At 35.4% G+C, this 26,680-nt stretch overlaps 1 protein-coding gene across 2 annotated transcripts in view; it reads right to left on the bottom strand.

Annotated features, from left to right (window-relative positions):
- SCAPER (S-phase cyclin A associated protein in the ER) overlaps positions 1-26,680 on the bottom strand; it is a 169,124-nt gene that overhangs the window by 128,124 nt on the left and 14,320 nt on the right. For both annotated transcript variants that reach the window (XM_050903319.1, XM_050903320.1), the window contains exons 4-7: positions 23,616-23,813; positions 11,565-11,665; positions 10,074-10,190; positions 6,529-6,689 (exon numbers count right to left, since the gene is read on the bottom strand). In XM_050903319.1, the coding sequence (XP_050759276.1) occupies positions 6,529-6,689; positions 10,074-10,190; positions 11,565-11,665; positions 23,616-23,813 (577 nt within the window). The remainder of the gene's footprint in view (positions 1-6,528; positions 6,690-10,073; positions 10,191-11,564; positions 11,666-23,615; positions 23,814-26,680) is intronic.

The raw sequence follows: 26,680 nt of genomic DNA, 5'->3' as shown, positions 1-26,680 counted from the left end.
AATTAATACCAGCACATAATTTCACATACAACTTGAAATGACTGTAAGTGATTCTTTTGAGACCAGATGGTACAACTCGCAAGTGTGAAAGGTAAGCTCACATGTGTCTATTTGCTGAACAAAAGTTCCTGCAAAAAACTCAAGAACTGGCTATGCACGATATTTTCCAATATACTTTAGCCATAAGCTATTTTTAGGATCATTTACATAAAAGGAAGAGAAGGGTGTGGGAGATTATTTTTACCTGGAGGAGTACAGAATCAAAAAACCAACAGTAAATTGCCTGCTTTACAGAGGGAAAAATCTAGAACAGAATAGAACTTGTATAACAAAATTCATTCTCTGGGTGTTTCTAAAGCTTTTACTAGAAAGACGGTCCTGTAGCTCAGGCATAAAGATCAGAGCTCAAACATTAAAGTTTAACATAAATATGAATAGGAATAAACATGAGTCTGCTCGGTTGTCAAAAAATGTAATTTGAAACACCCAAGGGTGGTGAGAAAACTGAGTGATTTGTATAGTATGATGAATTGCACATTACCAACTCAAAGACTGGCTTAAAACTTGCATTTCTAGAGATCTGATTTTTAAAAGCAAAATATAAAGTGATTTAAAGAATACAAGATAAGTGTTATGCTCTCTAAAAATACCACCTGCTTCCAGTAGGAACTCATGATGGTTAGGTTACAAGAAGTAAACCATCTTTACAGACTGCCCATAACATCTATATGCAGGTCAACACACCCATGGGGAGATGAGAGAACATGTATGTTTATTTTAAAGCAAGTTACAGTACATAAAAAGGACCTGTCTTAACATTAATTTTCATGGTCAAAAATCCTTGCATCTTTTTAAATTTCCCTCCAGGGCACATGTTTCTGGCAACTCTAAAACAAGTATAGAAAGTCTGGTACCAACACTTTCACTAGATTATTTTAGGTAAAAGATAAAACCATTGTACCTACTGGACTAAACTACCTTTAGGTGGACTTGAACTGATGTTCAACATCAGCAATAAACAGCAAACTGGAAATTAGCCTAAACCAGAACTAATGGCACTTTCACACTTTGCTACCCTTGGCATCTAGCATTTTACAAACATTAAGCGCTCATTTAACTACTGGGTTCTTTTAACATCTCAGGATGAAACACAGCAGCCTAGACCAATGTCTGGTGTAAATCATGAGTTACCAGTGAAGTTAACAGGACTGCACTGAACTTTATCTTCACTGAGCAGCTTATGCAATAGCTTTTTTAACATAACTATGTTATTGTTCACAAACCTTAACAATACTGATAATGACAGATGCAAAAAGATAATTCAACTTGGTATTTTACTGTTGAAACTGTTTTACTCTAGAAAATTAGCTGTATATTTTAAAGTAAACAAAATTCCAAAACTTTGTGTGAACGACTATAGCTCATCTCTTCAGATTACTGACGGTAACCAGAGACAGCATACCTCTGCAAAAAGCCTTTCTATGTTCATTCCCCCTATGTGCACTTGCACATGCTTCGGTATGCACCACTGATTAGAGAGGGGAATGGCAGTCAAAAAGATACGGATTATATTTTTTGCTTTACCACAGACTTTCCATTTGACCCCTGTAAGCGACTTCGGCTTTATTTTCATTTCTTCATCTTTATATGGAAAAAATATTATTACCTACAGGCCCAAGTGATCAAAACATGTTATTACCCTCTCAGGGACAATCTTCTCTCCAACAATGTTCCAGGGAACAGGGTTTTAATTGCACAAGGATCACAAAACAGATTTACTGCAGAAAGCTCCAGGCACACAGCCTGTGCAGAATATGGCCCTGCATTACATGGGACAACAAGGACTGCTTATGTCCCTTGTATATCACAGCTGCTCCGACCCCACTGACTTTTGTAACTGGTAGGACCACAAAGATTTTGCTGTATATAGCTTATGATAAAATCTGGCCAAGAAATTTCCCTGGCAAGTAATATACAGACAACGGAGAGACTGTTCAGCAGACTGCTGAAATCAACCAAAAGACCGCCACTGCTTTACAGCAGCAGACTTTTGGATTGCGATTCCTTATGCTTGTCATTTGCAAAACAAGATTGTTGCAAGATTTCACTTCTACTTGTTCCAAAAATTGAAGTCAGCTCTCACATAAGGCATCTTTTCTACATTAAAAAAGATCAGGAGATACCCTTTAGTAATTTTACTAACATCTAGATAATAAGATATATTAATCGCATACATATATCTTAATAATAATTGTAATAAGATCTTCTAATATCTTTTACTAATATCTTTACTAATATCTACTGAAGTTCATTCTACCAAAAAAAAAAAAAATTAAAAAATAAAAAAATTCTTGCCTGCCTTGCCTAGTTGATTCCTGGTTTCATGGCATATTTCTTAGTACTCTAAAATGACAGAATTAATCAGAATAAAATTATTCAGAGCATAGCAAAGCCATAATCACACTTACTACAATAAGAATGAATCTTTTAGTAAAAGCCATACATGTTCAATTTTTAATTTGTATTTGTTCACTGTCAGATTTATAACTATTACTCAAGACTCATCCAATTATTTTAACAGCACAGAAATACTTGTTTGAAAGTATATTGTTTGGTGAATTCTTTAAATACAAAACAGTTTTTAACGGAAGCACGCATTCAGACTGTTGAAATATCTGGAATCAGTTTAACAGTTTTATGCCATCTGACAACTAGCTGTGCACAAGAAGTTACTTTTTCATTTTAATTCACTTATCAGTTTAGTATTCAGTCATTTCCAGGCACGTTTTTAACAAAAAGTTTGCAAAGCTAATACAATTGAACTAATACAATAAATTGACATTAGATCACATAGTTCCTAATCCGAAGCAAAGTTAATACTCAGTAGGGCATCACCCTTCCTCCCTTCCTTCACTTTTTTCCCCTAAGTCTGGAATTCTTTTCATATAGCCCAGTAGCCATCTCCACATGCTCAGTATCACATGCTGGGTTTGATTACTCCCAGAGTTTTGTTAATGAATAATTCATTTGACTACCTTGATCATTCTCTAGTTTCATTTGAACTTCCCTGTCCCTGCTTGCTCTTGTATTACATGGAAGTGACAAGCCATCTGTTATCTAGAGGCCCTGACAGCCACCAGGGCCTTATTCTTTCAAAGTTACTCCACCTGGAAGAACTGGCCCAGCAGCCTTACTGGCAACATCAATAAAATAAATCTAGGCAAGTATGTGCAAAACTCCTGGGAGTTCTACCTCACGAGATGCATGTCCCTTCTTAAAAATTTACTTGCAAGTAATATACTACCAAAGCCTATTTGACCTTCCCCACTCATTACTAAACTTCAGCCCCAATTTTTTTTTTTAAATCTGTAGTAGTATTACTATATCTGAGAGGCATTTTGGAAAACCATGATTACTTGAGAATCTGGAAGCAAATCTAGAAACATGAACTCAGCCAAAACACAGTTACAGGGCAGAAGACATGAAAACCAGAACAATGAAATACAATTAAAAAACCCAGAGAAAATGTAGTGGTGTAAGAAGTGGTAAATTTACAAACCATAACAAGAGATGGTGAGTTAATAGGCAAGACTTTAGAGTTGTTAATTGTCAGACTACTTTTAATGGTCATTTAAAAATACGGGGGTGGGGGGGAGATAAAAAGAGAATGAATGTAAAATTTTCAAAAGAAATTGTGCTTAAGAATTTGACAACCCAGTCAGGAATAAACTGCCCTTTGCTGCCTGTGATGACAGTCTTGCAATTTGTTCTCAATACGCAGAAGTTACGCACGCTTCCATAAGATCAGGTGCCAGCCCAAACCAGGACAGTTACTTTAGAGGACTGGATGTCCTGCAAAGTCTGAAGTCTTAGCTACAATACAAAGAACATCTATTCACAACTATGGACATGAGCAATTAATACAAGAGAGATAATAATAATAATAATAATCATCTAAATTTCCAGTGTGGCAAAAAACATTCGATATTTCTGAGAAGTTTACATGTTCTTGACTGCCCTTTCTCCTAAGTTATGTACAAACAATAAACAATTATTCTAATTGTAAGCACCTACTTCAAGTCTTAATACACGCTCTAAACTTGTATAACCTATCTCACTTCTCACCACGAGCACCTGGGAATTAATTTCATGCTAGGCTATTGCCTCTGTGTACTACTGTTACTAAACCAATATTTTGCCATAAACTGGTCAGATAGTAAGACTAGACTATGTTTCATATTGTAGAAAACACTCAAGCATGAAAGACAAAATTATTATTTTTTTAAATTCATTAAAATATTGAGGGTAACAGTAAGTTTAATGAGGGAAATGAGATAAGATGATTTAACCTCATTTAATTATGTATCCAGAAAAAAAAAAAACGAAAAAAATATCTGGAAACATAATGCATTTTCTCTCTCCCTAAGGACTTATTTAGTTAAATTTGGAAATTCCATCAACCATGAAACAGATACAGTATCATACCACTTGTCCACTTCACAAAACCATTGTGAGACCTAATGTTAATGCTGTTGGAAATCACCGGAGAAAAAGTGTTTTAGGGAAATCTTGCCACTGTAAGCCCCAGCTGGGCTTTAGGGTGGGCAAGAGAGCATTACAGGGTGACAGGAGGAATCCTCCCTCCCACAAGGCCTGAATGTACCTAACAGCTGTGAGAGCATTAGCTGGTGAACACGCAGAGCAGATGATACACAAGCCTCATATCTGCTTCAATAATGCATGTGAAGAGCCTTTGTGACTCCCTTTGCGTTAAGCTTCTCAGATTCTCTTGTGCTCCAATCAGTGAGGTTAATTTGATTTTACCAAAGTGATTCTAGCCTCCATACAAAGGATAACATGCTCCTAAAAAGAATTTGATTTGTTAAAAACATTACGATTCAGCCATGAGAAAATAATTGAAATTCTCCAATGATGAATGCCAGAGATGACAGATTCTTAAGAATAAAACAAAGCCTCTAGAAGGAATGACTGTTATTTCTTAAAATGAAATGTTTCAAGTCTGAATTGTATAGTACATTTGATTTTGAAAATTACTGAACACTTACAGGCCAGTACTACAGGACCTAAGTGGTTTCATTCTTTTTGGAGCTCATCAGCTGCAGGTAACGACCAATAAAACACAGCACAACACTGACTCTTCAGCCCTTTCAATGCCTAAAACTAACAAAAGGATAAGGTCTTTTGTTTTCTTTTTAGCCTCTTAAAAACATGTTATCCATATGGAAGTGCAGATCAGTTTTATTCCCTGTGTAGCTAATAAAATTCTCCATACGCACAAGAATCCCTAATAAAGGTATTTTAACAACAGCCTGGAGTCTGTCACTTTAATATGAGCGATAATCAACAGAAAAAGGTTTCATTATGAACAGCTTCAACTACTGGCAAAAATTAAAAGTGGAATTACACCTTCAGTTACGGTGTTGAAAACTCAGCCAAACTGCTACTGTTGTCTAACCAGCTCACTGCAACTACATACAGCAAGATATTCCCTCATGCAAACAGCATCAATCAATTCCCGTTCAAACAACCATTTTCAGAGTATGGTTTTGATTGTTCTTTTCTAAGCACAAGAATCTGCATGCTACTGAACTCACTTATGTTAAATTGCAAGACACTTGGACAAGGGATTTTAGTTCCATATTATACCACAAGTCTCCAAATCACTATACATGACTTCTACTACTACTAGGTTGAACGTTCAACTATCTTAAATTAATACATGCTCCTCCAGTATTTTTTCTTTTAAAAAACCAAATTATGAACATTTCTTTTTAATTTCTTTCAGAATATAAATTTCTACATCCTGCCTGCTGATTTTGCAGAAAGTCATCTGGGACCACACATGAAAAAAATAAATGGCAAAAAATGCATCTCTGAAGACAATCTCAGGGTTTCAGTGTGTGCAAAGAAACTAACTTTATAAACGAAATGGTAAAGGTTTTTCTGTCTACAACTAAACAAATCTCTTCTAGAACAAAAGACGCTGCATCAAGCATTCTCCAAGGAGAATCTTTAAAGAAACATTTCGTAACTGAATGTGGTAACTCTTGTCTTCAGAGAAAAAAAACCATCAATTGTTACTTCAGCACAGTTCCAATAACATCGTCTCCCTAGGCACCTAAAACTGTCTTGAGCTCTTTTACAGATTCCTGCACATGTATTATTCTTTATATTGTTAAACCATTCCAAATTGCAGTCAGTTAGATTGTCAGTTTGTGACCAAAGACCTTTCATTTCTCGGGGTGTTATGTACTGATATTTTAACAGATCAAATTCTAGTTAGTGGAAATACAGTGAAACGTTACCTACACATCAAAACACAACTTTGCCTCAAACTTAACTAGTACAATGTAAGGCTGCATTAATCTTCTATCTTGATACTTAATTTAAACATTGTATTTTGCAAAATTAGACTTAATTCTGGTTTGAAAACAGGTCATCACACTCTGAACTAACTTTATACCACACAGTTTGTGAAAATAACTTAAGCCACTTAAAGAGACTTGCCATTTTTCCGCGATGACTTCTGTGCTGGAGGTGGCAGAGAGGTTTGTGCTGTTGCTAGCTCAGGATTGGCAGCTTTAGTTCCATGATTGGCTTTTACCTTATCAGCCCAACTTACACCAGAAGGAGCCAGGCGTGTTGCAGAAATTGTCACTGCAGGGTTCCTAAATAAAAGTCATAGCTCTTTTTAGTGTCTAATCAAATAACAGAATGGTTCATTAGAAAACTTTATCAGGACACCCTCTCCTTAATCTTGGCGTTCAACGATTCAGACTGAGAGCTAGTTCCAAAAACTGGAACCTACTATAAAACAACGAGAAAAGCTTATTATAGTAACTCTTCACACAGCATGTCTCCTTTTCTCTTTCCACAGTTTTAAAAAATGAAATTTGTAGTTCTTGAACATTAAAGCCTCAACAGACTTCTCATCAGCAAAATCCCTATAAATTCAACTCATGAAAAAAGTAAATCTAACCACAGAAACAAGGATGCAGCAATAAATCAGCAGGTGGGGTGTGGTTTGTTTTGATTTTTTTTTTCTATTAGGCAACTACCTCGATAGCCTATTACATATTCCCAGTCACAGAAAAGTCAGAAGAAGATAGAAAATCTTCTACCATGCTGCACCTGGAGAAAAATCTCCAAGTGAGATTCCTTATATTTAGTAGTCAATGGAACTAAATTAACAAGAAGCTAAATTCTCAGATTAAAATTTTTTAAATGTCTAATGACTGAAGAAACATGCGAAACACTAGTGATGGACAAACAGTTCCCACAGGAAACACTCTCTGATACCAAATTTTAAAATCATAAAAATAAACATATGGTGAGTATTCACAGCCAAATATAACAGCTTTTCTATTGCATCTTCCTGGGTCTAGCCTAATTTCATCAATGAACCATATAGAATAGGGTGCAACCATTACTAATACGAGGAATCTAACAAAGCATATGGGCAGGAAGTCCAAAAAAGTGCAGGTTTAATTGTAAATGTAGATCACACAAACCCATAACACACTCTGTTCCACGGTTAAGTAAATAAAGGAATAGATCTATTTTCTGTTACTTACTCAGCAAAAACATATTGTAAATCTGGAAGGCCATTCTATTAACTTTCAGAAAGGTCCAAATAACACTGACCACCCAAACTTTGAATTTCTGGATGGACAGAACTGCAGTGGTTTTTGAATTACTTTGTTTTGTTTCTTGTAAAAAGCTGCCATTTTCTGCACAAGGCTTAGAGCAAAAACCTATATAGTTTTATTTAAGTGAATGCAAGCAAGATTTTTTAAATTGGAAAATGGTAACATTCAAGAAGCACACGTTCAAAAAGTGTCCAATTCTCTTCTGTAACAAGAGTTATTTTATCTGCAATCATACAACTGATTTGTCTTCCAAGCTTTACAACACTGATTAAAACAGTCCAACAAGTCCAGCTGCCTCATTAGCTAAAGCAAATCAAGGATAAAGAAATGGAGATCTTGCAAGTTTCAAACAAATGTGTAGAAAACCCCCTTATAACTAGACTGTTTGCTTATTTTAAGCCCAGTGAGATGTCAATTTGTCATTATTTCCTATTTTTATCAAGTCAGTCATCAAAAAAACCCTATCAGGAATAATTCCATAAATTATAAAAACGTGGCTGGTTGGCTTGTTTGTTTTTAATAATCCCCATTGATCCTATAGGGATGCAATACCATTTCATGTGAGGAAACCAGGAAAAGAGGCCAAGCCCCGTACCCTGTCTCTGACAGTTCCACAGAAAGCCAAGCAAAGAGACTATCAGAACTGTGCAGTACAGAACGACTTTTCCTTTGGTACACTCTCCAGGTTTCAGCAATTTACACTGAAAAGTTGTTGTAATTTATTAAACACATCTTTGGGTTTAATAACTAAAGATGGACTTTCATCTTCGTGATATTAATTTCTGAAGTCATTTATGCTTTTGGCATCCAACGCATCGCATAACAACAAATTCTACGTACTTGAAAAATACTTCTGTCATTTTAAACTTGGTGTCTGATCATTTCAAATAGTACTCCCAATTCCTTTTCGTGAAAAATAATGAACAAAATTTTCCTACTCATTTTCTCTGGGAGAAGGGTATTTATCATACCCTTCTTGTTATCTCTTCTCCAAATTCTTTTCTTTTTGCATCAATACTGTTGGATACTTCTGATTGTTCCTGTTTCCAGTTTCTGTATTTTTCCTGCTTTTTCTACACTGCTTTTGGGAAGAGATGAAGATGACCAAAGGTACGAGTCATTCACTATGAATTTCTACAGTGGTACAAAACCACCTTCTCTTCTGTCCTCTATTCCTTTCCTAATAATTCCTAGCATTCTGTCAAAAATTTCCATAGTACCAAGTATGCCTAATCCCTTATTTTCTATCCTATTTTCTCAAACACACACAAAATATCGTAGTTGTCTGGTGTTGCCTTGCTTTGAGACACACAAGCAGACTAAGACAGAAGAAAAAGTTTGTACATCTGAAGGATAGAAAACTCATCTTGTTATTAGCTGCTTTAACACATACAGTTGCTAACCATCTCCCTGTGACGGTGAATAAAACACCTCCAGCAACAACAGCAACAGGTAATTACATACAAAAAAAGGCTTAGCTGAAAGACATCGTTACGCTGAGCTGTTGTTTGTGTTCTAATAAAAATAAAAGCGCATTGGTTTCCACCAGATTCAAATTTTTCATTGGACTACCTGCACATAGTTTCTCCCCATCATCATGCATTTAAGCAGACACCTCTCAAATGTTGTCAGGTAGGTATCAACACATATATCTACAAAGAGGTACTGACCACATATTCTAATATTACATCTCTGCTGAGGACATTGTAACCACTTATGAAACAGTATAGTATGTGCTCTAGATCCCAACAAACCTGAATGAACTAAAAAACACACCCTGAGAAAGATTTAAATTGGACACATATGTGCTCTCCAGAACTGAAACAGCACCAGACAGTGCTGCTCTAAACTGGTGTTTATGCACATTTTTACTGAACTGCTTTCAAACAGCCATTTTCATTTTAACAAGATGCTTTATTGTAGTATATAATATGCTCTATATTTAAACCAGTATCAGTTTTGCTATTCATCAGAATCATAATAATCTTACTTCACATTCACTCTTTTTGACCTATATTTACTTTTGCACACTCGCCTGGCCATTTGCATTGCACACGCTGGCATTTTTAAAATGCCAATTACAGACATTTTGACCTTTGTTTTGTAGTGGGAAGAGAGTACTGAGCAGATAACATGAAATACACTAATTGTACTTTATCTTCAGGTCTTTGGAATGACCAGTAATTAAATGTATAATGAAGGAAGTAAAAAAAATTAAGTCCTTGACAGGATTTTCTTGTATAGACCATGTGCTTTTCTTTTGTGAATGAAAATAATTGCATATATGACTTAATAAACAGCAAAACAATATATTGATTACTATAGAAAAATAGTGTATTCATGAACTCTGCTTCAAATGAATCCTTATTTTAACTTTAATAAACTTATGATCTGGTTTCATACCCAAAATTTAAACTTCTTCGAGCATTTGATGTCACACTAATTCTATCTGTTGATGGACTTGGAATCACATGGCGTCCTGGAGACATTTTCTTTACTTCCCAGGCTAACGAAGTAGGTCTGCAAATTCAGGAAAGAAAAGTTTAAAAATAAAATTCGCAATAACGATTCCTCTATCACCTTAAAGGAAAAACAGCACCGACAAATGCTATGAAGTATTAATGAATACTGCTGAATTTAATCATACATCTTAGCAATTGTTTCTACATCAACTCCAAACCGTATTAGCCAGACCCATATCAAAAATAAAGCATACTCTCAGGACTACAATGCTTATTTTAAATGTCAGTGTGGGACCAAACATCAAACCAACCAGTTAAGAGGAAAGGATCAGTGGTAGGACTGGAAATATCCTCTAGTTCTAGTGACCATAACAATGCACATAAAAGGCCACAACCATTTAAGGTACCCTACATTTTCCTATCCTGTGTAACAGAGCATTCAATACAGCTTAAATGCTGCTTTGGTTAATATAGGTATCAAATATCTCCAGTACATAAAAAACTTTAGAACTAACCAAATATATCACCATCCACTCCTTCTATTATACTACTGACATACCAAATTTTGCAACCAATAACATTTACTGATAAATATGTACTTGCAAAGATAATTGATCAGGTTGATTTAAGTTAACTGCCACTAACATAAAATGTTCTCATCCAAACAGACATAGTTTGAGGCGGAAGGCAAGGTAGCAGTTTCATTATGCATCTCATTGAAGCTGATTCTATTTTCTTTTTTATTTTTAACTCTTGCTCCTGAAGCTATATGATTACATGAAAATTACAACTGGCAATTAAAAACAAAATCAAAATTGTAGAACCCAGTGCTGCTGAAGACAGATTCAGAAAAGCTCTCACGTAAATTATTTTTTAACTGGTTCCAGTACTACTAGCAGGATTAACAACCTATCATCAACTAATAAAACCCCTCTGTCATGTTTGGTCTACTTTTTGTCTCTACCTAGGCAGATGAGTGATTCAACTCACTACCTAACAAAGGAAAATGGAAGAACTAGAGTGTATCACTCCACACATACTACAGGTCTCCCGACCTCTACAGGCACAAATTATACCAGCACAACCTTACTTCTCATTTACCTCTCAAAGCTAAAACTTAGGCACCAAGGCACAAATTCAACACTAGGCACAAACTGTAATGACATAATCAGTTTTACCTGTCTGATACTATACTTCCAAAACATTTACCATTTCCAGCACAGCTGTTCACTGATAACACCACCAGGGAGGATAAAATCCCCTCTATGTCCTCACACCAATTCTGTCCAAAAGGAAAATTTCCTTCCTGATGCCGCAGAGCAAATACTAAAATTGGTTCTATTTGCTGAATCTCTGCTACAAAATGAAGTTTACTATGAGACAGTATTTGGATGTAGATTTTAAAAAAAAAAAAAAAAAAAAATCTAATTACCTGCTTTGAGCATCAGCTTTTTCTAGCTTCTCCTGTAGCTGTATCCAGTCAATCAATGCTTTGAAGTCCCTTACATAGTTATCAAGCATCATCAGGACTTCCTGAAAAGCAACCATTACATCAACCCTTGTATTTAAAAAACAATCCCCCCACCCCAATAAAGGAACTGAATAGAAAGTAGGAAATTTACTAGTCTGTAGTGCTCTCATAAAAAATAATACCAAGAAAAACCCTGAAAACAAAAAAACCCAGATAGTTTTTTATGTGAACAAACATTAAAACATTTATCCTATCAAAAAACATGCACATTTTCTAAGATCTCTGCAAGCACCGACGTCTAAGGACAAAATAGCAAAATTTGGCAAGAAAATAATTCCTAACATACATAAGTATCACTGTTTCAGGATTTTTTCCTCAGAGTTGTTATCTTTTAAAATATGCTAGACATACTTCATCAAATAAGCAAAACTATCTGTAAAACCTGATGGATCTGTGGGAGACTAAAAATGTCATGATTGATCTGTTTGTGAAGTAAAAATACACAAAGCTACACAAAGGCAACTGCATCAGATGGAGTGAATTCCTTCTGGAGAATCCTGGGATCCCTGCATTAGAAAAAAATAGTTCTTACGCCTCCGTATCCTGTTCCTACGGACTTTCAAGTGTGCAGAACTTTCAAATGATGTCTGCTTGTACGTGTCCAGGATAACGACAGGCATTCTATTGTCACATGAGATTATGAGCACTATTATACTAATAAAGCAGTTTTTAATCAAAAAGACTCTCATGGTGATATTTTGAGAGGCAAAAAGAGAAAGATCACAGCATTACACTTGGTTTATAAAATCACCATGTTTGACATAAACTTACTGAGAAATAAACGAGATAAGCTGCAAGATGCAAAGCTTACATTCTCTTCTCTGATTAGCACAACTTAAGAAGTGAAAAAAAAGTCACTAATTGCGTATTCTTGTCTATGTAGTAATTACATGTCCAGACTTTACAACTCCAATAGCCAGATTATACTTCTTGACCATTACAAACCAATTAATTTTTTAACATTTTAAAAATTACTTTTGAACTATGCGGAGTTACCAAAGAATTTATGCATTTTTACGTGAATTAATCACTGACAGCTGTAGTCACAAACATATTTTATAGCTTGAAAGATTTACACATTACCATAAAATAACACAACTGGGAGGAACCTTAAGAGCAATTTAGTCCATCCCGTAATTCCTGGGTAGGATTAAACATACACTGTCAGAAATGATGTGGGTGTGCTGGAGTTTTATTCAAAATACTGCAAAATCTTGATTAAGTAGTTAGAATCTTGTAAACTATGAGTTGGTCTCTAACAAATAAAATTAACTCTTACGAAAAGACATATAAAATGAACTTGACTTCACGCTGTATCAGGAAGAAATTAATAGATAAAAAGCCAGTGGCTGAACAGTATGGAACTAAAAGACTAGTTTCTGATAAAAATATCCTTAACTTTCAGAAATTATTGACTGTGTCTACTGATTTCCAGTTTGGTCAAATGTACAAGTGTAGTAACTACAGTAAGGTCAGATTACATACAGAAACAATAAGCAATTAAAAGGTAAGTTGGGATCCTGCAGTCTTTACTCAGACAATACTGCCATTTTTTCACAGCAAAGCAGAGCAAAAGACCATATGATTAAACCCTTAGCTTTGTTCCCTGAGCAAACTATAGTTATCTGCTGTCACTGATAGAGAAAGGAGCATTTATTTACCATGCAGAAAGCTAGGAATTCACTTATATTCCACATATAAAATAAAAAATCATTTACTGAATGTGACAAAAACCACACAGACCATCACAGCCAACAGGCATACGGCACCTTCTCAGCAGAGCTGATTATCATGCAACAAAGCACATTAATGCATTTCTAAAGAAGATAGTTCGATATCATGTCAGTCAGAAATAGAAACTTTCATAATTACTCTTTCAAAGACAAGAAAAATGTATACTATACTCTACGATGACAACATGCTGAAAATAATAAAAAGCCATAAATGAAGCTAGAATTCTATGAAAACTTACATCAGCTTCACATGCAGAGTTTAAAATATAGACGTAATTTTATGGTATAAGGAAAAACACTAATGACAAAGTGTCGCTGTTTTGCAAATTCTTTACTATGTCAAAGTAATTCCTGCTGGTATTAGGAGAAATTTTCTGCTCAAAGCAAGTAATTATCACTTAGAAACATTTTGGGAACAATTACAAATGAAAATGTATTGGTTCTTAAGTGTATAACTACAAATTTTAACAGTAGAACTTTTGACACTGAAAACAGTAAAAACACTCCACTACAGTACAGGTAACTAATGCACGTTTTTGTAACATCACGTCCCATTCATCTTTACTTTTAATTGTCCTTTTAATAGAAAAAGGACCTCTAATGTATGCAAAATGCTTTTTCATATAAAATTATATGGATGATTATTCATTTTGTTTAACACAAATGCAAGTTTGAAATTCAGCTTCAGTTCCCACATAAGTATCCTTTTAACTAGTACGTATGACAGATATAGAGCATATGCTGGTTGTTTTAAGGGAAAAGTTACAAGAAAGTCAAACACAAGGGAAATCAAACAGAATACCACTGCTGATGTAAAAGTTGCTCTTTGTTTTGAAATACTCCACAAAAAAGCTAACAAAAATCTTTCTTGCAAGGCAGTTGGTTTACAGCACCAAAATAATTCTTAAGTAAAGTCTGCTACAAGAAATGAACAAGTCAAGTATGTTAACCAGTTCTTTTTTCAGTTTCACTAATAAAATTTCAGCTTTCTAATTCAATTCATGTCCATTTAGGTTAGCCCATACTAAGTTCTGCTGACTGTTACTAACAATAAGAGCATAGAAAGCAAAATTTAATTCTGAATCATTTACTTTTCAAATCTGCCACTGAGATATTCCTCACAAAAAAAAAAAAAAAAAAAGAATAAATCTGAATATGAGTTGTATTTCTGAAGTTAGTTGGCACAGGAAAAAAAATACAATAAATGGCTTAACCTATTTTAAGGAATGTTTAGCTACACATTATCAGAAATGATCAGAGCAGAACCATGCAGCTGTAACCCGAGTCATGTTTTACGAACAAGGGAATACAAACAAGACAAGCAGCTGGAGCGGCCCCATATTCACTGATGCACATCTTTCTCCCTAAAGCTATGAGGGCCATTTTGTCAAGCAGGATGAAGCAGAACAAAAGTGGCTCTGAAAGCGCCGTTACAGGCATCCAGATAACTACATATAGATGTACAGCTAAAATTACCAATTAGTTTACCAATTGGCTGCAACGGATTCGATTGGTTTGTAATTAATTCTAGTTACTGGCGCATACAGCAGGACGGTTGGCGCCATCCCTTTGTCCTGCTGACACACAATACTGGTGTGCAGGGCTCTGGGGTCTTGGACATCAATACAGCTCCTCGCTCACCTACGGTACCGAGTGTAGCAGATATACCCTGTGGTGCTGAAGCAGTGGAAACTTGTACCACTTGAGAAGGTGCTGACAAAAAGGAACCTTTATGGGGTAGACTACCGCCGCACTAGAGTCAAAACAATTTTAAATCCCATTATTTTTCAAGGTCATATCCATCCCATACGATTTTTAAAGAGCCAGTTCAAACTAAAAAAGAAAGCAATACTGTTAAAAAACAACACTTAAGGGAAAATCAGTGACATAAAACTAAAAACACTCACAATACAGCTCCTGTTTCTTTCTCCCCTCTGTTCGATTCTCTCATCCATAGTCCTGCACGTCAAAAAGCTCTTTTTGGGCTTTTTCTTCTTTTCTCCAGCTCTCAGTCATTGCTTTGGTTTCTATGTATTTATCTTAAAGTTGTACTTCTAGTCTCTTCAATTGGGTGATCATATTAATTACTTTGCAATCAACAAGGATCTCTAATACATAGAGTAGCTACATCAGAATAATCCTATATTCCTGAATCAGGACAATCTTGACTTGGGTCCTAGATAGGCCTATTATAATCCTTAAAAACAGAAGTTCACTTTGTTTGGAAATCCTGTAATGGCTTTGAAACATTGTCCTCTCCATTTATTCTCCCATTCTCAAACAAAGACGAGGAAAACAAGAAAGCATGGAAGACTGTAGGTTTTTAAGGTTACTACAAAATAGTAGAATGTGTGTCAGAGAAATTAACTCAGTCACCACACCTGTACTTTAGCTTATTCTCAAGGCTAGAAATGTGTGTTTTATTTTAGAAACTATGCATACTTTATATCGTTTCACTATCTATACCCAATATTTTAGATTATGTATTTACCAAAATAAACTCCATTTTCTTGTACTGGAATACATTTTTAGCAGGCAACCTGAGTTCCTTCTTTCTTTCTTTAAATTTATGTTTTTAAGGTTAACTGGGTGTTTCAGTAATTTGACACAAAAATTGCTTCAAAAAATTCCTTGTAGCCTTTTTCATACAGTTGAATTACAAACACTTATAGCCAGCTCTGGGGTTAGGTTAAACAAAGATGACTTCCAAAGCGGTTCTTACAACTTTGGGAAAGGATGAAAGGAAGCAGCTCCTCTAGCCAAAGGACTCTCATTATACCAACTTCAGTACATGGTAGATAATATTTAACAACAACAGACGACTCTAAAACAGATGCAGAGAGGAGAAAAACAGAATAATCTTCCAGTAACTAAAGTTCTCCCAATTGGTGTGCCTTTTTAAATGCTCTCACACTAGCCTTGCAGAAGCCACTAAGCAGCAAACTCTAGATAGTAAAGCTGCAGGAACACATGGCCTCTTAGATCCAAGTGTTAAATGCACCATGTCTGGCCTCAGTTTGTTCCTCATTAATTCACCTACAACATGACAGCCATAGTCCACTATCTGCCAAGGATGTGCTCCTGAGAAGTGTAACCGTTACCAAAGTAAATTTTCTCCATAAGAATGAATGTAGTGGTCAGCGGGCACATGCAGGGACTTAATCACACAATTTATTTACACAAAAAATGTACAAATACATCTACATATATGTATATATGATGCAAAGGATGGAGAGGCAGGAATAGGATTATCCATACTGTCAACTAGAAGAGATACCGGCTTTTCTGTATCTGGCTTTTTAGAATAGGTTACCATTCTGAAAGATCTCATCCATTTCCATCTGTGAGACTGAACGCCCAATCATTACCCCACTTTCCTGTCCTTCACTGTTGACTCATCTGCGGAAGATGACAACAATGAAAATGTAAGTGTCCAAAAAGAGGCAGGAGGAATGCTCACAAAAGGGATTTTCACTTGGCATTGACTGCCACAATACAGCCACAGGGTATTTATTTAGAAAGAGACATAAACACACTCCTCCTAAATATCTCCAAATTCAGAAATAGAAGACATGTATATTTTGTAAGTGAGTGATAAGTGGCAGCCTAGCGTACTTCTGACATATTCCAAGTGCAGAATTAGACCTTCTCAAACAATTTGGATATATATTCCATAAAACCCTATTCATCTGAAAGACTGTCTTGTGAGAAACACAGAAAAAGAATTATACATGTTCTAATATGTAAATCATTCGCTTAGGCTTTCAGGGAAACTCATAATCACTTTGGTTTTACTGAATAAAAAAGAAAATAGATTCAGTCATACAGAAGAGAGTCCATTCTATGCTGAAATCCTGCTTCTAACTGGAAATGTTCTAGAGGTTCAAAGAATGAAGACATCAGTACAACAAGGTATTAAGTTAATGCAGAAAGCGGTTACAACATCGATAGAAATACACTTAATAGAGGACTCTAGTGGGGAAATAATTAGCAATTAAAAGAATTCAGGCGTAAAAATCAAAAGATGCTGAATAAACCTTAATGAAAAAACACAGATTTTGCAGTTTGGGTTGTTTTTGTTTGGTTGTTTGTTTTTTTTTTTTTAATTCCTTTGGAAAGTAAAGATTTTTTTTTCCACCCAGAGACCCAGAGGAATCCAGGACACTGGAACAAGAATAATGTACCTAAACAGAATACTTAGAGGCCTGCGCTGACGAAATAAATTACTTCATAATCCTTCTTGGGATACCTTTTTTAGGGTTTGTAGCACTATAAGTAAAGAAGTAAAATTCACATATAACAAATTATCTCTCCTAAAAAGCCTTAAGTATCAAACCTGGATTCAGTATTTTTTCCTCCCTGGAACCAGGTACTTTTCACATTGGTAAAACTGAAAAGTATGGGAAAAAAAAAAATTAAAACTTATCCTCCAAAAAAGTAAAATGGACAGAGTTGAACTGGCTCTTATCAGTGGAAACAGGAGCAAGATCCTGTTTGAATCAACTTGACCATTACACTGAATTATTGCAGATTTCCTTTTCACTGAAGTTAGGAAAATCTTGGTTTTTCCTACCTTCAGCTCCAACATGTTTAGAAACAGTTTTATTTTCTTGGCCGTCTTAAAAGCCAGTAATCAGCCTGGATGACCATGGCTCTCAGTCTGCAAGCATAGATTGATATCATTAGAATTAGCATACCCAGAACCAAAAGCAGCCCTCACAAGATGTTCTCAGCAAGAGACACTAATGAAGTAAGTTCCTCTCTCCTTCGGGGAGGCCTTCAATCAACTCAAACTCTCTCACAGATATCACCCTGACTGGAAGGCCTTAACTAAAGTTGTTTCAGCTGGTTCTTTCACATAATAACATCATGCAACTTGTCAAATCTTCTATGGGAAAGGCTCTACCCACCTCTTTAGAGTATCTTGTGCTATCTATGACAATTAGAACAACAGAAATTCATTGCTGAATTTTCCATTTTATAAGAGGGAATAAGACTCTCAAGCAGAATGAAACTGTTTTCACTGAACTATACTCAAGCTAGGCCAATTTAAGAATGTATCTGTAAGCTTTAGAAACAAGGAGAGAAACTACCCTTGCCAAAACCTTATAGAAATATACCCATAAGTAATGCTACGTGGAAAAACAAAACTTTGTACAAGCATTAAGTAACGCTAAACAGCAACTTAAAAAGAATATAAAACTAAATTTTTACATAATAAATTCAGCTTTTTTTGAAAGGAAAAAACCAGCTGAAGCCATTAATTCATCCTAGGAGGAAAACACCCTAACAATTAAATTTAAAGTAGTTTGAGATTCATCTAGACTTACTGTATCCTTAGCTGCTGGATCCAGTTGCTCAAACTCTATCAATGAGAGTTTTATTTAAGCATGTGGTGTGTTGTTTCTTTTTTTATATATATATATATAAACAAACTCAGTTGCTGAGACACCTGACAACCATAAAAGAATAGCAGTAGTAGACACATTTCTCTGTTGCATTAACCAAAATTCCATTGGCCAAAATTGACTACAGAATCTGCCTTCCTCCATCTACAAATAATTTTGGGCTTAATTCCTTTTAGCATACAGAAAGAGATTTAAAGGCATTACTATTTCTTTTCTGCCTGAGCTCGCCACCCAAACCTAGAAAAAGCTAGGTAATAAAATATCCATATAAACATTCGACACACAGAAACCTAGCTACTGTATAGAATATCCATACAATTTGCATTTTGAAATGCTGAAGGTTGTAGCCAAATCTATTAGAATATATCTAATCTCTATCACTATTGCACAAACTGATTTATGTACAGTAAGATGATGCTTAAACTTGAGAACTCTTTATTTATTTTAGAAATAATTCAACCATGTTCATTCTATCTTTATATACAAAACATCAAAGCCATATCTATATATCTATATACATGATTTGAGAGTTCTCAATTCCAAATCAATAGCAAAATACCAACTTCAGCAGTGCCCAAAGCCGAGAGAAAATACACACAACCACCGATCCTCTTACACACATTTCCACTGTTTGTATCCTTACCACAACCCTTTCGTCTGCAGTTTCAACCACAACCAGCCACTAGAGCCCTTTCCGATTTGGGAGCATCAAACATTATCTTCAGTGACAATGTAATCAATAAAACTATACCAACTTGTAAAAATACAAGAGAGCAAAAGGTACGAAATAAAAAAAAAAAAAAAAACCAACCACTTTTATACCAGGTTAATCTGAAGGTTTTAAATGCCAGAAGTTGTCACATCTCATTTTTACACCGGTCCTCTTTTAAGACAAGCTTTACACAACTAAAATGTTTAAATAGAACAGCACATGCCCATTTGACCAAGACATAAGTTTGAGGAGATATCACTTAAAAAACTGAAATTAAGAAAGTTTTTGGTAACATGGATTTATCTTAACAAAAAGGATTTTTCAAAAACCCACTTAAAAAAACCAAAGAATGAAAGGTTAACTTTTTAACCATTTTGGTTCCTTATTTAATATTGTTTCCCACAAATGTCCAGTAGTAAAAATAAAAATGGTACTTCATGAAAAGAGCTAACAAGATATTCTGTCAAATGAGTCTGAAAAATAAATGTGGCAATACAGAATTCTCATTTATCAAAACCCTCTCAATTCTTGAGGTATAGCAGAAATACATTAATCCATTTTCAACTGACCTGATGTGTCTCTTAGTATCTCTTGTAACATTTTAACCACTAGATACTTTTCTACGTAGTATAAAAAGTTTGCAAAAAAGAACACAAAAGTAAAACTAATCCGTTCTCATTTTTAGCATGAGCTTTAGTAAAAGTTTATTATAAATGGAATTTTCTTAAAATTAAAATATTCAGAAGACCACTACTGTCATACATAAAAATGGAAAAAGCGTAAGAATTAGCTCAACTCCTCCTGCCCAAAGAGAAATTAAAAAAAAAAAAAAAAACCAACAAAAACCAAAACCCACACCAAAAAAACGAACCAACCAAAAAACCCCACAACAAACCACCAAGCAAAAAAAGCCTAAGTGGTTCTGCAAACCGTGGATCTAGAGGAGCCTGTTTTGCCATGATCTCCTTACTGGTTTCTCTGGTGCCAGAAATGACATAATGACATGCACTTCAATTAACTCTTATTAAAAAAAAAAAACCAAAACAAAAAACCTCTAACAAAACAAAACACAACCACACACAACCCTTCTTCCCTCAGCGGGTGCATTCATGTTCTCTTGTTCTCTCTCTGAATTCCCTGGTGTCTAATAAAGATTGAGTGGCAGTTTTTTCTGCAATGTGAACCTTAACAGGATATCTTCTTCCAAGCTAGTCACCTACTCTCACGAAATCTATAATGACTAAATTAAATTGGTCCACTGATATTAAAAGTTATGGCAGGGATGACAGAAAATCATGGCTATACAAGGACAGACAAGACACGTGGTATGACTGCATTAAACCTGGCCTCCTAAGTCCAAAAGCCTAAGAAAAGGATTACACATTATAGACATTATTTTCCTGCCAAGGAAGCTTCACATATTTTGCCATGCCACATCTGCATTATTGGTATTCTACCGACAATAGCAGAGTTAGGGAGATACCTCATTAGACCACACAGAATTCATATTATGCCATTATTCACATATGCCTCATTCAGAGGCATAAATCACTTTGCATCCTCCCACTCCTGCACATTCAAGTGGCTGGAGCCATCCCTGGAATAACACGCAGAACCTTGCTACAGCCATCTTTCCTGCAACAGTGGACACCCAAGCTGACATAAAACAGGGAATCTAGATTCTGTTCATTGCTTTAACATTTTCAAGTAGCAACAAAAGGCAGGACCAGAGATCTTGCAAGATCTTACCAGGCACGATCAGAACAGTCAATACAAAGTATGAAATTTGGTGCTTGGGAGTAACATGACAGCAATGTATATAGGACTACCAAAGCCAAGGCAATAAAACAAGTGTTTTAGATAAGCAAATGATGATTATTTACCTGAACTGAGTCACACATGGACAAATTGTAATGATTAAAGACTGAGTTAAGCTCTTTTTAAGGCAGGACATAGGCCTTCTACTAAGCTACATGAATTCTTGAAACAATGTCACATGAGTGCTTCTAAATAAATATCGTTTGCCAACTGGACTCTGAGACTCAATCACGATTTTAATTCATGAACTCCTAAAAGGTTGAGGTACCACAGTAAACACTTTCTATACATTCCATAATATGAAAGCTGCACTTAGACAAGATATTGCAGTTGATGGAGGACAGCAAGCACTGGCTTTTCAGGATCAGAGGTGAGGAAGACTCGCAGTTTCCAAAAGGACCTGTTGTTCATTATCGCTAATATTCCATCCAAAATTAAAACATACCTCCACGCTAATGACAAGTTTGATCACTCCCTAGTTGAAGCCTATGCATGTAGTACTAAAAATGTTATATGCCTATCTATTAAGAGTTATGTAAAGGACTCACTTCAAAAAGACAGCAGTTAAGATATTCTGCTGTAAGTGATTAGCTAGAACACATTGACAACTTCACCTCTGGTAGAAACTGGACTGTATCTGTCAACAATAACCACCTCAAAATAAATAATGACAATCAATAGAATTGACAGAAGTGAAACATTATTTGTAAAATTAATTTTCAAGACTCAACAGTTTTATACTTCATAGCTTAATTAACAGAAATTTATCAAAAGAGTAATAATAATCATTTAATAGTAACCTTTAAAAGAAAACCTCGCAAACAAAAGACCATAGCACAAACGCATATTCCAGCTACTCAGGTAAGGCACTTTTTTGTGCTGAGAAGAAGGATCTTTTAAAAGGTAAAAGCTACACAAATGTTACATAAGTTTTACAACACATGACATTGGACTTCCCCGTTTACTCATTTTTGCTTTTTCCACCTCTGTTTTGCAAACAAGTAATCTGATACACACAGATACATACATCATTGTCAAGCATCTGCTAAAATGAAGACTTTTCACTTAGGCTATGTAATATCTCCATCAGAGAACAGATCAAGTAGCACGATTAAAATGCTGAATGATATCTAACCCCAAAAATATGTGATAATGATACAAATACGCTTCTGTTCCTTCAGTCACAAAAGTTTAAAATGGTAATCTAATTACAATGCAAGGTTGACTGATTTTCTTAAATCAAAAAAATTCTCCAGAGAAGTTTCCTGAGCAGGAAGACAGTTCAGTAACAAAATGTTAAATTGTGTTAGACCAACCAGCGATTTGGAAGCCTCTAGCTACTGTTCAGTTTTCAAACCTGCTTTCAATGAAATGTGTTTGTATGCTAATCTCAAAGTCAATTTGGCCATGTCTGATTACAGCACAGAACTAGATGCATATGATAAGAAAAAAGTTTACTTAAATTGATATATGTAATTTTTTACAGTGATTAGATAATCATTTCCAGAAAGCGTTGAGTTTTCAGCCATCTTTAATATGAAAACAGAAGTCACATCTTTAACATTTCTTTTATAACGTATTCTTCTGGCTTCTCTTAATGCTTGCGATAAATTCCATTTCTAAAAGAATGAGTGATTTTTATTAAGTGACAATGGTCTTTCTACAGATCTACTAGAAAATAATCATAAAACATAAAACAGATGCACAAGCTATTACAAACACAGGTTATTCGAAATTAGGAAGCGTGCTTTACAGTGACATCCCAACCAGACATTGTTTACGCTTGACCACCAATCACTTTCTTAACACCACAGAGAGAATTAGAAGAGCGATAACTATCACTGCAAAAAGGGAGCAATGTACAATTAAGCCACTTAACAGGAAGCAAACAAATGTGAAAAGGCTGAATCACAACAGTGCCACCTACAGTAAAGAACATTACAAGGAAAAAATAAATACATCAGTGTTCAGTCAAAAAATTAACAAAATCAGAACTCAGTAAGCAAAAACTGATTTCATCAAAAAACTGAGATCTAATAACATTATGTGTATCACTACAAGTTGTACACTTCAAAAATTAGTCACTGCCTAGAGATGAAAGCATCTTCTTAAATCTGAATGAATATGCCATCAGTTTTCCTATTTACAAGCCTTCACTAAATACAAATCAAAAAGTAACATGTTTCTGAAGCTCTAATTCCTCATTTGGCTTTTTTGTAAAGTATAAAAAAAGCACGATAAGAGCCATGTGACAACAGGCAAAGAACAGCTGAAGACTCACCTTGCATTCTACTACACTCTGATCCGATTCACATGTAACATAGATTTCATCAACTGCCCGTCTGAGATTGTCAAAAAGAAATGCCCAGTATCGAGCTCGCAGATCAACTTTTCGAGGCTGTCTTGTTTTTGTCGGGCTTTTGTCAAAGTTTTTATCTCCAGCTGCTGCTGATGTTAATTTACAGTCTATAGTAGTGCTCTGAAAAAACAAGATACAACGGAAAACAACAAACCTAAGTATGGTAAAGGGTTGAGTTTCTCCGCAACACACATTTTTTCAACATATTCAAACATTTGTAAACAAAAAAGTTTTTCACTGAAGAAGACTAGATCATCCCACTGACCTGAGTTTTTCAAAACACACTTTCTTATCTTAAATATAGGCAGCAGCTATGTAGAACCAGATTCTGTTTTTTGACATTTATAACCCAACATTCACATTGCACAACAGTACAAGATATTCTGCCTCTTAGCACATTGGAAAGTTACATTTTCTAATTACATATCCTGAATTACTTATTCTGACAAGTATGTGCATCCAGAGATGAAAATAACATTTTACTAATAATCACACCAGCAATATTCCATCACAGTTAAATTCTAGTACCAAGACATTACATACGACTTTATCGTTTTTAAACCCTCATTCTAATATATGAGCATTAATGTCAGTGAAATGCTGATGTGGCTAGCCCTCTGATCGATATGTTATGGCTACACTGCAGAGGAGATGCCAGCAAGCACTGCATTAGTTACGAAAGGAAGCTTTCACACTTCAGAAGACTACTTGTACTAAGATTTCCACTCACCATACAGTTAACATTGCAAGCTCAATTCAACCCAATGTAAGTGCTGTGCCAATGAATCAAGTTGCTCCTACTTATACCAAGTCTGACAGCGTCCTCATGCTGTTTTAATTTGTAATTTAACAGCTTTAACTAAAATAAATGTTTAGATTTTTAGTGTTAATATGCAGACTAACTGATCTAGTACTGCTTTGCTGCACAGATGCAGCGGACTGCCAATATGCTCAACGTGATGGGAGCAGAGGGAGAACATCCAACTGTCTTCACAATGCTGGCACAGACAAGAATCACTACGTACCTACTTGGAAGTACTGTTATGTCACCTCAGTGTTATGTATCTGTTGACCTCATGCATTCAGCTTAATCACTCATATGAGGATGTCTCCTTGAGAGACACTGTCACTCACCTGCACAGGACATTCCAAAGGATTCTGAAGCATGCCTATTTGGCTGAAAATACCAAATCAGCACTTGGCCCCATGACACTGTCCTTATTAAACTTGAAATTCCCTCCCACAACAAAAAAACAAACAGAAAAATCCTGCTACCATGCCAGACTTCTATAAGCTTCTGTATTCCATAGTAGCCAGGTGGATAAGCACCTCCAGTAAATCCAAAGTGACACCCAACTGTGTGCCATTTTGTGATGGAGGTATTAGCTACATGCTACAACAGTCTGGTTTTTGTTTTGTGGGTTTTTTTTTTTCATTAATGCACTCATTTTAATAGCACCTTTAATGCAGTTTTGATGCATGGGTTCACCGTGGCACAGGTCTCCAGAAAATCAATTCTTACTGGAGTACACTTGTAGGGATTACTGCAAAATTCCATTCTAAAAACTCTACTTTTGGTGATTGAATACAATCAATCAAAACCAACATTGCACAAGCCAGTACACAGAGTTTATAATTAGAATATCTAATCACTAACTAGAAATACTGTAAATAGCAGAACAATTGACTGGGATTCAAGCCTTTTTGTCCCCTATGTAAAAAGCTGGGAAACATTATTTCTTTGTGCCAAAAGATGATTTTAATGGCAGGTAAGTTTATACTTGGAGGCAGAGAATTCTTATAGAAAAGTCATTTTAGACCACAGGCAACATAAGGTAATCAGGACTGTAGCATAGTTTTGGATGGACTTATCAATGAAAGTACTTTTAAGGAAGAGCTATAATAATATTTTTATGATGAAATATATAGAATAGAGACCCAAAGACTGTACAAAGTCTAAAGAAAGTTCTCCTCATTCTCCTTAAGAGGATCTTTGTTTTTTGTGGATTCCTCCTGAATTCCAACAAATTGTGCCTAAGCTACAAAAAGTTCCCTGCATGTTTAGGAAACATGCTCAAATTACAGAATGGGAAAGTAGGCAATAACCAAATGATTTTTCAATCACTGTATTTAAGAATATAAATGTCTGTCTTCTCTAGATATCAGGCACCTTATTTGATAAATTCACACCATAAACACAGCTTCCCATTACAAGGGAATTGAACCCTGACACGAAGACAGAATTCGCAAAACTGTTTAGTAAACTCCTGAGCCCTGTTTCTTCAGTAGCCTCTCCCTCTGGGTTCCAGTCCACTTATTGCCACCAGTGCTCTGACTACCTGTACCACATGGCATTAAACACAGCAAATTCCGCTTTGTAATTAGGGAGGTAGACACAGTGCTGTCAAAATGGTTATGCTCTCACCTGCATTTGTGTCAGATTCTAATTTTCTGTAAGAGGAAGAATGGGAACCTGATTTACTACAATCATACTAACATCTCTGCTACTCTTACATATATCTCAAAATACTCTTAAGTGTACTCCAGATGAACCCCAGCTAATGTATGCATGAGAGACATGTTCAGAAAAGATGCATGTCGTAAACAACAAATGAACAGGAATTTCAGAAGGGTTTCATATGTCAGAGTATTTCATATTTTTTCTTCTATGACATAAGAGTCATCTCTTAAAGAGCTGCTTGGAGAAAAGATGCTCCTTAGATGAGGCCTTGTATATAAACCTTTAAAGCAAAGCTTATACTAGCTAATTTACAGCTCCTTTAAAACACGGTTTATAATGACACAACCTTAACTACAGAATCATAAATAGCTATATTAAAATAACAGTGCTGCCTTTTGCTGCCTGTATTTATAAAATGTGACCTTAGTAAAGCGATTAGGTTTCTACTCATTCAGCTAATATTGTTGATAGAAAGGATCAGTTGTTTTGGAATGGGAACCATGCATAATTCCTACTATTTGCAAGA

The sequence above is a fragment of the Gymnogyps californianus genome, chromosome 11, assembly GCF_018139145.2.
Source record: "Gymnogyps californianus isolate 813 chromosome 11, ASM1813914v2, whole genome shotgun sequence".
NCBI lineage: Eukaryota > Metazoa > Chordata > Aves > Accipitriformes > Cathartidae > Gymnogyps > Gymnogyps californianus.
This window is presented reverse-complemented; position numbering and strand designations above follow the sequence as displayed.